Genomic DNA, 14,237 nt, shown 5'->3' with positions numbered 1-14,237 from the left:
CGTGGTCAATAAGAAAACGATATCAAGGAATCCTTTTGATTCGGTGCCTTAGGAAAAAGTAGGTAACTGTGTCAATTTTGAGCCAAATCAGTTATGGAGGAGGTTAAAGAGTCGCTAAAAATTTTCATACAAACACGTCTTCTTTAAATCGCTAATAACTCGGCAGGGTTAACTCGGATCGTTTTGCGATTTTGGACAAAGTCGTTTTTAATAAAATTTTAAAAAAGAATCTCACACTTGACAATGATCCGACACGTTTAACACCCCTTTTTGGTGGAATTTTGATTTTTTTCTTTTCTTTATACATTTTCGCGATTTTTTCCATGCAAACTTCATCGATCAATAGTGCCCCTAAACCTTAACCGATTTTGCAAGGTTGTTAATCGATAAAATTATCGTCGATAATACTATAGTCTGACGATAACGAAAACCATTACACAGTCCAACAAGATTTTGTCTCTGAGACGAGTATATGTGTTCCCAGTAGATTTTTGCCTGCTGAATCCGAATCCGGGTCCAGAATTGCTCCAAATGGTCTCAATTTTGAGATACACCCGTTTGAAATGTTAGTTTAGGCCAAAATTAGCTACTTTGTCGACTATTTTACAAAAGAACTATTGAATAAACAACTAAACCAATGCATGTATCTTAAAGTTCACGTTTTCCTCTTTCTGAAACACCCTTGGTTTTTAAAATTTGATTGTTTCTACGCATATTTATAGCCATTTTAAAATTATATTTTCAGTTGGTTCTCATTCAAGTTTTCCCAACTTGCATGCAAGTCAAATTATAATTTTAAAATGGCTATAAATATGCGTAGAAACCATCATTTTTTAAAACCAGGGGTGTTTCAGAAAGGGGAAAACGTGAACTTTAAGATACATGTATTGGTTGAGTTGTTTATTCAATAGTTCTTTTGTAAAATAGTCGACAAAGTAGCTAATTTTGGCCTAAACTAACATTTCAAACGGGTGTATCTCAAAATTGGGACCATTTGGAGCAATTCTGGACCCGGATTCGGATTCAGCAGCATATTCTCGTCTCAGAGACAAGAAACATTTGATTTTTTGTTGAACTGTGTTATCGTTATCGTTATTTCGATAATTCTATTTAAATTTAAAACTTTATAAAATTGAAAAATTCAACCATATCATGTTTAATTTTGAATGCTTTCACTAAGAATATATTTTTTGAAAATGTAGGTAGTTTGAAAATATAAATATGTACTCAAAATAGTTCACAAAATACCGTATATTTTCAAGAGTACTAAAATTTTCATAATTTGCAATCAAACGAGTTGAAATTTTGTATGCTTTTCCAATGTATTAGTTTTTTTGGAAAATTACCGTATTTTTTCGAAAATACTCATATTTTCAAAATTTGCAATAAGGGTATCAAACGAAGCGATTTTTTAAAATTTTCACAAAATACCGTATTTTTCAAAAGTACTCAAAATTACATAATTTGCATCAAACAAATTGATTTTTTCAAGTTTTTGCCTTCCTCACTGAGGTAAGGCTATAATCCTGCTCTAAGAATGAACTTTTTATTAAAAGCTCCTAGACCCACCTTCATGTATACATATCGACTCAGAATCGAAAACTGAACAAATGTCTGTGTGTGTGTATGTGTGTGTGTATGTGTGTGTATGTGTGTGTGTATGTGTGTGTGTGTATGTGTGTGTGTATGTGTGTGTGTATGTGTGTGTGTATGTATGTATGTGACCAAAATTCTCACTGAGTTTTCTCAGCACTGGCTGAACCGATTTTGATCAAACCAGTTACATTCGACTTGGTTTAGGGTCCCATACATCGCTATTGAATTGTTTGAAGTTTCGATAAGTAGTTCAAAAGTTATGTATAAAAATGTGTTTTCACAAATATCCGGATCTCTATTATATGCATGTAAACGATGTCCGGATCCATCATCCGACCCATCGTTGGTTAGGTAATTGAAAGGCCTTTCCAATGAGTCCAAAAAATTGAAGATCTGGCAACCCTGTCTCGAGTTATGACCACTTAAGTGATATTTTTGTACTTTTTTGAAGCCGGATCTCACTTAAATGTATCTAAACGATATCCAGATCCATCATCCAACCCATCGTTGGTTAGGTAATCGAGAGACCTTTCCAACGAGTCCACAACATTGAAGATCTGGCAACCCTGTCTCGAGTTATGACCACTTAAGTGATATTTTTGTACTTTTTTGAAGCCGGATCTCACTTAAATGTACGTAAACGATGTCCGGATCCATCATTCAACCCATCGTTGGTTAGGTAATCGAGAGACCTTTCCAACGAGTCCACATCATTGAAGATCTGGCAACCCTGTCTCGAGTTATGACCACTTCAGTGATATTTTTGTACTTTTTTGAAGCCGGATCTCACTTAAATGTATGTAAACGATGTCCGGATCCATCATCCAACCCATCGTTGGTTAGGTAGTCGAGAGACCTTTCCAACGAGTCCAATACAATGAAGATCTGGCAACCCTGTCTCGAGTTATGACCACTTAAGTGACATTTATGTACTTTTTTGAAGCCGGATCTCACTTAAATGTATGTAAACGATGTCCGGATCCATCATCCAACCCATCGTTGGTTAGGTAGTCGAGAGACCTTTCCAACGAGTCCACAACATTGAAGATCTGGCAACCCTGTCTCGAGTTATGACCACTTAAGTGATATTTTTGTACTTTTTTGAAGCCGGATCTCACTTAAATGTATGTAAACAATGTCCGGATCCATCATCCAACCCATCGTTGGTTAGGTAATCGAGAGAGCTTTCCAACGAGTCCAATACAATGAAGATCTGGCAACCCTGTCTTGAGTTAAGTGACATTTATGTACTTTTTTGAAGCCGGATCTCACTTAAATGTATGTAAACGATGTCCGGATCCATCATCCAACCCATCGTTGGTTAGGTAATTGAGATACCTTTCCAACGAGTCCACATCATTGAAGATCTGGCAACCCTGTCTCGAGTTATGACCACTTCAGTGATATTTTTGTACTTTTTTCAAGCCGGATCTCACTTAAATGTATGTAAACAATGTCCGGATCCATCATCCAACCCATCGTTGGTTAGGTAATCGAGAGACCTTTCCAACGAGTCCACTACAATGAAGATCTGGCAACCCTGTCTTGAGTTAAGTGACATTTATGTACTTTTTTGAAGCCGGATCTCACTTAAATGTATGTAAACGATGTCCGGATCCATCATCCAACCCATCGTTGGTTAGGTAATTGAGATACCTTTCCAACGAGTCCACATCATTGAAGATCTGGCAACCCTGTCTCGAGTTATGACCACTTCAGTGATATTTTTGTACTTTTTTCAAGCCGGATCTCACTTAAATGTATGTAAACGATGTCCGGATCCATCATCCAACCCATCGTTGGTTAGGTAATCGAGAGACCTTTCCAACGAGTCCACATCATTGAAGATCTGGCAACCCTGTCTTGAGTTAAGTGACATTTATGTACTTTTTTGAAGCCGGATCTCACTTAAATGTATGTAAACGATGTCCGGATCCATCATCCAACCCATCGTTGGTTAGGTAATTGAGATACCTTTCCAACGAGTCCACATCATTGAAGATCTGGCAACCCTGTCTCGAGTTATGACCACTTCAGTGATATTTTTGTACTTTTTTCAAGCCGGATCTCACTTAAATGTATGTAAACGATGTCCGGATCCATCATCCAACCCATCGTTGGTTAGGTAATCGAGAGACCTTTCCAACGAGTCCAATACAATGAAGATCTGGCAACCCTGTCTCGAGTTATGACCACTTAAGTGACATTTATGTACTTTTTTGAAGCCGGATCTCACTTAAATGTATGTAAACGATGTCCGGATCCATCATCCAACCCATCGTTGGTTAGGTAGTCGAGAGACCTTTCCAACGAGTCCACAACATTGAAGATCTGGCAACCCTGTCTCGAGTTATGACCACTTAAGTGATATTTTTGTACTTTTTTGAAGCCGGATCTCACTTAAATGTATGTAAACAATGTCCGGATCCATCATCCAACCCATCGTTGGTTAGGTAATCGAGAGAGCTTTCCAACGAGTCCAATACAATGAAGATCTGGCAACCCTGTCTTGAGTTAAGTGACATTTATGTACTTTTTTGAAGCCGGATCTCACTTAAATGTATGTAAACGATGTCCGGATCCATCATCCAACCCATCGTTGGTTAGGTAATTGAGATACCTTTCCAACGAGTCCACATCATTGAAGATCTGGCAACCCTGTCTCGAGTTATGACCACTTCAGTGATATTTTTGTACTTTTTTCAAGCCGGATCTCACTTAAATGTATGTAAACAATGTCCGGATCCATCATCCAACCCATCGTTGGTTAGGTAATCGAGAGACCTTTCCAACGAGTCCACTACAATGAAGATCTGGCAACCCTGTCTTGAGTTAAGTGACATTTATGTACTTTTTTGAAGCCGGATCTCACTTAAATGTATGTAAACGATGTCCGGATCCATCATCCAACCCATCGTTGGTTAGGTAATTGAGATACCTTTCCAACGAGTCCACATCATTGAAGATCTGGCAACCCTGTCTCGAGTTATGACCACTTCAGTGATATTTTTGTACTTTTTTCAAGCCGGATCTCACTTAAATGTATGTAAACAATGTCCGGATCCATCATCCAACCCATCGTTGGTTAGGTAATCGAGAGACCTTTCCAACGAGTCCACTACAATGAAGATCTGGCAACCCTGTCTTGAGTTAAGTGACATTTATGTACTTTTTTGAAGCCGGATCTCACTTAAATGTATGTAAACGATGTCCGGATCCATCATCCAACCCATCGTTGGTTAGGTAATTGAGATACCTTTCCAACGAGTCCACATCATTGAAGATCTGGCAACCCTGTCTCGAGTTATGACCACTTCAGTGATATTTTTGTACTTTTTTCAAGCCGGATCTCACTTAAATGTATGTAAACGATGTCCGGATCCATCATCCAACCCATCGTTGGTTAGGTAATCGAGAGACCTTTCCAACGAGTCCAATACAATGAAGATCTGGCAACCCTGTCTCGAGTTATGACCACTTAAGTGACATTTATGTACTTTTTTGAAGCCGGATCTCACTTAAATGTATGTAAACGATGTCCGGATCCATCATCCAACCCATCGTTGGTTAGGTAGTCGAGAGACCTTTCCAACGAGTCCACAACATTGAAGATCTGGCAACCCTGTCTCGAGTTATGACCACTTAAGTGATATTTTTGTACTTTTTTGAAGCCGGATCTCACTTAAATGTATGTAAACAATGTCCGGATCCATCATCCAACCCATCGTTGGTTAGGTAATCGAGAGACCTTTCCAACGAGTCCAATACAATGAAGATCTGGCAACCCTGTCTTGAGTTAAGTGACATTTATGTACTTTTTTGAAGCCGGATCTCACTTAAATGTATGTAAACGATGTCCGGATCCATCATCCAACCCATCGTTGGTTAGGTAGTCGAGAGACCTTTCCAACGAGTCCACAACATTGAAGATCTGGCAACCCTGTCTCGAGTTATGACCACTTCAGTGATATTTTTGTACTTTTTTGAAGCCGGATCTCACTTAAATGTATGTAAACAATGTCCGGATCCATCATCCAACCCATCGTTGGTTAGGTAATCGAGAGACCTTTCCAACGAGTCCAATACAATGAAGATCTGGCAACCCTGTCTTGAGTTAAGTGACATTTATGTACTTTTTTGAAGCCGGATCTCACTTAAATGTATGTAAACGATGTCCGGATCCATCATCCAACCCATCGTTGGTTAGGTAATCGAGAGACCTTTCCAACGAGTCCACATCATTGAAGATCTGGCAACCCTGTCTCGAGTTATGACCACTTCAGTGATATTTTTGTACTTTTTTCAAGTCGGATCTCACTTAAATGTATGTAAACGATGTCCGGATCCATCATTCAACCCATCGTTGGTTAGGTAATCGAGAGACCTTTCCAACGAGTCCACAACATTGAAGATCTGGCAACCCTGTCTCGAGTTATGACCACTTCAGTGATATTTTTGTACTTTTTTCAAGCCGGATCTCACTTAAATGTATGTAAACGATGTCCGGATCCATCATCCAACCCGTCGTTGGTTAGGTAATCGAGAGACCTTTCCAACGAGTCCACATCATTGAAGATCTGGCAACCCTGTCTCGAGTTATGACCACTTCAGTGATATTTTTGTACTTTTTTCAAGTCGGATCTCACTTAAATGTATGTAAACGATGTCCGGATCCATCATTCAACCCATCGTTGGTTAGGTAATCGAGAGACCTTTCCAACGAGTCCACAACATTGAAGATCTGGCAACCCTGTCTCGAGTTATGACCACTTCAGTGATATTTTTGTACTTTTTTCAAGCCGGATCTCACTTAAATGTATGTAAACGATGTCCGGATCCATCATCCAACCCATCGTTGGTTAGGTAATCGAAATTAGGTGTCTCGAGTTATGACCACTTCAGTGATATTTTTGTACTTTTTTCAAGCCGGATCTCACTTAAATGTATGTAAACGATGTCCGGATCCATCATTCAACCCATCGTTGGTTAGGTAATCGAGAGACCTTTCCAACGAGTCCACAACATTGAAGATCTGGCAACCCTGTCTCGAGTTATGACCACTTCAGTTATTTATGTGTACTGATTTTTCTGGTTCTAAAAAAATACCTGAAATATGTCTCCAAACCACTCATATTACCCATTATTGGTAAAAAGTGAGGAAGGCATCAACCACATAGGTGGATTAAGTTAGTTTTTTTCAAAATATTAGAGATTTTGTTTAAGAAAATACTAAAATTTTCACAAATAACCGATTTTTTCGAAAATATTCAAAACATGGGTATCATACGAAGCGAAAATTTGCATGCTTCATACATTTATTCAAATTGTGTATGCTTCATTAGGGTGTAATATCAAAATCGATTTTCCAGCACAGCATTATTTTAGTTCCTTTTGGGGTCCTAAACAACTCCCCAAAGTTTGGAAACGATTGGTTTAGTCCTGCATTTTCAACGATGAGATGTTTGATGGATCCGGTCATGGTTTTCGTACTTATTAGCTTAAAAAGTACACAAATATCACATAAGTGGTCATAACTTGAATCAGGCTTGCCAGATCATTTTCTAGTTTTGTCCGAATTGTCTTCCAAAGTATAGCATTACAAACAAAAATTACAAAAAAAAACCTTTTAGAGGCCTCAAGGGCCTGTTCCGGTAAGCGATTGGAAGTAACAGGAGCTGGGGCTCCGCCCTTTAACCCCTTCCCGCACGAAAAAAGAATATAATTTTCTGAGGCCGGTTTTTCAAAAAAAAAGAGGGCCTGTACCGTGCTTTAGATTGTTCAAAACTACAATGTTAAAATGTCAAAACTTGAACAAGGATCTGATCTACACGCCAATTTTTTTTTTTAAAGTTACTTAATCCACCTTTAGGTGGTTGGTGCCTTCCTCATATTCATAAAGTCAATACATCCAGTAAAAATAGCAACATTCCCCCTTAATATGTTTATCAAATCAACTTTATTACTCATTTTTTTGATAGGGTTCGCAGACCTTCAATATTTCTGGCTCATCGGCAAGGTCTGATAAAAACCTTATCCAACGATAGTTCACATCGAAGATTCAGACAATATTTCTATCACAATATCTGGAATCCGACCTCCAAAAAGTGTATGAATAACACTTAAGTGCTGATAACTTTTGATAGTGTTGTCAGATCCTCGATGTTTTTTTTTTTTTCATTTGAAAAGTCTTTTGATTATCTAACTAACGATGGGTCGCATGATGGACCCGGACTTCATTTTTATTGAAATATCTGAGATCCGGCCTCCAAAAAGTGTATAAATAGCACTTAAGAGCTAATAACTTTTGATAGGGTTGTCAGATCTTCGATGTTTTGGGCTAATTGGAAAGGTCTTTTCAATACCTTTCTGAAAATGTATAACATGATAGGTTTTCTTGCAAAAACCACCCTTTTTACAATCTTCCGGACATACGCCAAAATCGTTTTTGCCTTCCTCACTTTACTGAGGAAAGGCTATAAAATCACTCGAAAAACGAACTTTTTAGTTAGATCTCCTAGACCTACCTTCATTTGTACATATCGACTCAGAATCACCAGCTGAGCAAATGTCTGTGTGTTTGGCTGTATGTAGACATGTGTACCAAATCAATGTCACTGGAATATCTTGTCACAGGCTCAACCGATTTTGGCCGGAATGGTTTTAATCGATCCGTCTTAACGTCCCCTAAGTTGCTATTTAAATTCATGCAGTTTGATCATGTATTTAAAAAGTAATGTTAAAAAAAACTGTTTCATATTAAATTAAAATTATGGTAAAAAGGGTGGTTTTTTCATGAAACCCTCACATGCTACATATTTTTAGAAAGCATATGAGAAGACCTTTCTTGTGGATTAAGTATTTTCAAGATCTGACTTACCTTACTAAAATTACATGCAGTTTATAAAATGGTCTGAATTTACATAACCTCAAATGGTCCCGTCTGATCGCCACGAAAAAAGCCTTGTAGAGGGATGCCATTTTCCTGAAAGGCAGTGTCTGTATAATCTCTACAAAAAGTCTGTAGGAAGTCTGTTTTTTTTTTACTCGTCACTTATTTTTATTAGGACCTCTTAGGTGCTGCGATCACGTTAGGGGAGATCCATAAACCATGTGGACACTTTAAGGGATTGTAATCACTCTATAAATGAGAGGAAGGCACCAACCACCTTAAGGTGGATTAAGTAACGTTTTTAGCATAACTTTTGAAGTACTTTACTAAACTTGCTGATTTGAAATAGAAACCAATGAGAAACCAAGACCGATCGTATGAGACTAATACGGTCCTAAGCCGTTCATCCAGTCCGGAGATAATCGAGTGACAATGTTTTGTCCACCCACCTACACACATCCACACAGACATTTGCTCAGAACATGATTCTGAGTCGATATGTATACGTGAAGGTGGGTCTAGGTGGTCAAATTAAGAATTTCATTTTTCGAGTGATTTTATAGCCTTTCCTCAGTAAGGTGAGGAAGGCAAAACTTTCACTTTTGATCAAAAATATGTTTTACGTTTTCAATCCCGTTTAAAATTCAAAGCGACATTTATCTGAATATAGGCGGCATAACACCACTAAATTTGCACAGTTGTTGCTTGGCGTGGGGATAATTTACAGCTCAAAAATTTACTTACCAAAAGCTTTTTTTTTTCAAACAACATCATACTATCAGACATAATCACTAAACAAACAAACCTTCGAAATTCGCCACTCGTCTTATAAAATCCAACCTCACGGTTCTGCGTACTTCAGTGCAGATCATCACGATGAAGCTTTTGGTTCTAGCTACGTTGCTCCAGCTAGTGCTGCTCCAGACAAACTTCCGCCCGGTTGTGGCATCATCTTTTAAAGAATGTGATGGTCAGCGGTACTACACAACGTGTGGAGGCGGTAGCATGTGCCATTCCATCCAAATATGCTTGGGAGGCATGCAAGAGTACAAATTCTGCCCTATGGTGGACTTCACCAAACCCTACTGCAATCAGGGAGAATGTTCAGAAATTCCTGAAAGCTTTGACGAGGAATGTAATCCACCTGTACTTATATGCACCGGAGAGGGAATCTTTCCAGGTAAGTTTACGTTTCAGACTTAACCTCTGGTAGTTGACAATACATTTTTCGCCAACAGACCCGTCTATCTGTTCGATGTACCACAACTGCACCGCTGTTGACACTATGTCGAGCGTTGTCCAGTGCCCCATGGGTGAAGTATTCGATCCGGATGCATCGGCCTGTAAGCTGCCAGCTGTGCCGGAAGATTGCATGAAGATCAAGTGTGACGTCAACGAACTGTTTTCCCGCTACGGAACCAGCAAGAGCTTCTACGGATACTGTGAAATGAATGCAGGCCTTTTGTCAACTACTTACATCAGAATTTTCAAGTGCCCAGATGGAACCAACTTCAACGGGACGGGTTGCTCGTACGGATGTTCCGAAGTGGGTCGTTTTGGGGATAGTACCGATCCTAGTGTGTACTACGAGTGTTACGAGCAGGGGGTCGATGCGATTCGAAATACTTGTCCTGTCGGGAAGGTTTTTGATACGGCAAGAAAAGCTTGTAGAACGCTGATTGCATAAGTTGTACTGGAGGTGTTGTTTTTTAATATGTTAATAAACCATACAGAATAAAATCCGTTTACTAATTTGTTTATGTCATGCAATTATTTCACTCTAAAATCTTGAGGGAGAGAGTTTTTTTTACATTTCTTTTAGATTTGACTAAGGCTTCATCAAAAATTTCGCCAAACCTTATGCCCATCAACAATAAATGATTTATTTTTGGGTGCGTTCTTATATTACACAGCAAAAAGTTGTGAAAATTTGGAAAGTTTATTTTACCTATTATATGATGTAAAATTACCTTAGTTGTAAACAGTGTTGCAAATGAGTGATAGAAAAGCTATCAATTGATTATCTCTGCACCAAAAACATCCGAGAGTATAGCGGTCGTCACTATAGCTTGTGAGATCTCTGCTTGTGACTCGTGAATCCCAGCGATGTCATTATCTCTCTCTATCATTCCTCCCTTTTTCCTCGACAATGCGCTCTCACCGCTGAGCTCTCAATCTCTCCGACAACTGCAGTGAGAGAACGCGAGATGGCGATTAGGAGCCGACCACGCAAGACGTCCCTTTAAACTGCGTTTGTGAAATTGGTTTTGTGGCGGCTTTTGTGGTCCTACGCTGTCGTCGGTAGGATAATCGTGGAAGCGGGAATGAGAGAGAAAAGGAAAATGTCAATCGCGAGTGTGTAAACACGAAAACGTGTTCGGCTATGTTCGGCGATGAGAGTTTCAATAAGTATAGAAGAGCAGTTGTATTTGAGGCATGAATATTCACGCGGGATAATTTTAGTTGCTGAGAGCTGATATTTTGATATTTTAACAACCCTGGTTGTAAATTAACACATTTTTAGAGGTAAGTTAACGCATTTTTAGAGGTAAATAAACATATTTTTAGAGGAAAATTCACACATTTTTTCGGACATAAAAGACATTTTAAGACAACTCCAGCTCGGCAGAGCCTACTATTCTACCACATCTGATAGTTTCATAAAGATATTACCCAAGTAACATTTTTTTCCAGGAGTTCTACAAGAGCTCTTCAAGATAGCTACAGCATAGCAGTTTGGACCACGGTAGGATACAATTCTCTTCAGAACTTTTTCAGGAGTTTGGAAGAGTACTTGGAGAGAATTTTATCCTACCGCGGTTCAAACTGCTATGCTGTAGCTATCTTGAAGAGCTCTTGTAGAACTCCTGGAAAAAAATGTTACTTGGGTACACACGCAAAGAGAATCGTCAAATTTGATTTAAGTAAAAAAAAGTAAATCTTTCCCTGTTCCTGAGGGGAACACCCGTGAAGAGTATCGGGGCCGGCATTTACAAAGCGGATTCAGTGACAGTTCATTAATCAACTTAATGTTAACATGTTAAGGTTAATGTTAACATTCCATAGGTTGTCTTCCTAAGGTGTCTTGATAAGGTCCAGTTTGTGACGATACACTACCTTCCCTTTACTAAGCAATCGATTCCAGAAGGGAAAAGATCACCAGTTGTGTTGGTCCGAGCCGGGATTTGAACCCCGATCTACCGCTTACGAGGCGGAAGCGTTACCACTAGGCTACGTGGCTCGGTCAAATTTGATAAGGTTCCCAAGTAACTTTTTTAAATCAACTAGCCACCACCTAGTTTTATTAAGGCTTTATGGTAGCATCTCGATTGCTTAATAGTTTTATTTGGACATTCACCGCAACCAATAAGCAACAGCTAATTAATAGGTTCTAACAGTGTTTTATGCCTCGGACATAAAACCTTGTGACCAGGCTTCACTGAACACCAAGATCTGGTGCGCCGTGGTGCGGTTTTCGTGTCATTCTAGAAACCAAACCGAGCTGTTTGTTGTCACACCATAGCAACTGTACCGAAAGCACCTTGGTACACCACCGGTGCACCCAAACTGTATACCAAGGATGCAACTCAACATATGGTTGATCCAAGTAAACCGGAGGCGACATTGTTTTGATTGAGGTTTGCCAGCCATCATTCACAACTTCAGGATGGCGTGGCGGTTGTTGTCTCCGTCTTTTTACCACGAGGTTCCTGGTTCAATCCTGGGTACAAATATTTTTGAGGATTTTTTTTTCAATATTTGCTGTCAAAATTACTGATTATATACAATTTTTAAGTAACTTCTTTGAACCTGCGACGCTTTAGTCAAAGAGTTAGAAAATTGAATGGATTTTTGTAGTGGAATAGAGAAAACATTCCATATTATGCAGGCAGGTTTAAGTGAAAATGCCTATTTCAGGGTTATATGCACGAGAAGTTAAAGTTTATATTTCATGACACTACGAAATTCTATTCCTAACGAACTATTCTAAACAAATAAAAAACATTCAAAAAATAAAATAATAACTGTCGAGATTCGAACCAAGAACCTTTAAAATACTAATGCACTGCCTTTGACAACCACACCATTAAGAACTGTTGAGTTCAGATGGCTTGCAAGGCATCAAGAGTTCCAAACTTCTCCCGTGTGGTAGGCGCAGAAACCATGTCAGTTTTGTGTACCCGATCCACACCGCCGTCACACCAAACTTCGGTTTGGTGCACCGATCAAGCTACCGAGTTGTGTCGGGTTTTGGGTCGTGACGAGAAATGGTGCGCATAGAAAAACCGGTATCATAGCAAACCGTTGTCGCACCCGTCAAAAGGTAAGTCTGCTTGTGACAATAAAAGCTAAATGGCTTTCAATAAAATTTAATGAAAGTTTTAAGAGGGTCTTGAAAACCCAATGGCAATGTCATGCCAAACGGTTTTATCGAATGCTTCTTAAAAACCAAGGGTGTTGCAGCTGTCAAGTGCCATTAGGCATGCAAAAAGCTTACTTAAAACCACAAGCTCCTGGAAAAGCTTTTAACGCAGCCAATTTGCAGTGCATAAATATGGCGCTAAACGCGTGTTCTAATTGAATGTGATTGACCGCCATCTTGGTTGAAAAATTGAAAACTAAGAAATTTGATTTAAATTTGACGAAAACACTCATTTATGCTGAATTTCTGATATAATTAATATAGCGATAAATGTTTAAAAATAATTTGAACATTTTTTTTCAAGGAATTGCAGTAAAATATTTTTCAACGTTAAAAACTACGAATACAAAATAATTGTTTTTATGAAGCGAGTTGATTTTTTTTGGCTCTATCTCCCCTACATTTATCAATAAAATTTTCAACCGCAGTTAAATTTGAGCCACCGATTGCGAGAAATTAGTTTTCAAATTATTTTGATTACCTCCAATATCAGTTACTTGTCATCGCCATTTTTGCAAACCATCTCTGTTTCATCATTTGGCAAGACAAAGACTTACTTTGCCGAAATAAAACCTATTTGACATAAGACGTTTGAAGACGTATGAAATGTCATTTTTCATTAACTCCTGACTAGGTTTTATCAAGGCTTTGAGGATTTTGTTAGGATTCAGTTGTAAAGCCTTGATCTTCTATGTATATAAATAGGCCGTGACAACCTTCTGCGGAGGTCCTTTTGGGTTTTAAGTGAGGTATATCGGGGTTCTGGGGAGGCTGTTACGACTTAGTGGCTTTAATGTTGGTTCTGGCTGATAGGTTTTATAGCGGTTGTGACAGCTTTGATAAAGCCCAAAATGTTACTTGAGTGATAGATTTGCAGCGGTTGTAACAGCTATGATAAAGCCTAAAATGTAACTTGGATTGTCCCAAGACTAGACTAACCAAATTGTCTGAAATTTAAGTTGAAGACTCATGGTAATATCCCGTGTGCATGAAAAAGCCACATTATTTATCATTTAACCAAACCAAAAATAAACGGAAATCAGACACAAGATGTTTACAAATTTCAAAGCCATTTTTATAAAACCAATTTTTAAAATCATTTTTGCTCTAAATTTATGCAAACTATTTTAGGCTTCAATTAAGTTGGCAAATATTTATTTCCTGAGATGATTTTGGTTATAGTTATAGTAATGCCTACCATAAATTTTATTTTTATAATTTTATATAATGGGTGAATTTCTCGGAACAAGAAAACAACAATAAAAAAGATACCATATCATATCTGCGGACTGTAATCACAGAGCAAATATCCTGAAAAAAAACAACCGA

At 38.5% G+C, this 14,237-nt stretch overlaps 1 protein-coding gene across 1 annotated transcript; it reads left to right on the top strand.

Annotated features, from left to right (window-relative positions):
- Nucleotides 1-9,362: 9,362 nt before the first annotated feature.
- On the top strand, nt 9,363-10,219 carry LOC120417234 (uncharacterized). The gene is made up of 2 exons (XM_039579196.2): nt 9,363-9,665; nt 9,724-10,219. The coding sequence occupies exons 1-2, from the start codon at nt 9,491-9,493 to the stop codon at nt 10,170-10,172; spliced, it is 624 nt and encodes a 207-aa protein (XP_039435130.2). The 5' UTR covers nt 9,363-9,490; the 3' UTR covers nt 10,173-10,219.
- The last annotated feature ends 4,018 nt before the right edge of the window (nt 10,220-14,237 follow it).

Source organism: Culex pipiens, chromosome 2, assembly GCF_016801865.2.
Source record: "Culex pipiens pallens isolate TS chromosome 2, TS_CPP_V2, whole genome shotgun sequence".
NCBI classification, from domain to species: Eukaryota; Metazoa; Arthropoda; class Insecta; order Diptera; family Culicidae; genus Culex; species Culex pipiens.
Note: the sequence above shows the minus strand (reverse complement) of the source record. Positions and strands in the feature narration are given on the sequence as shown.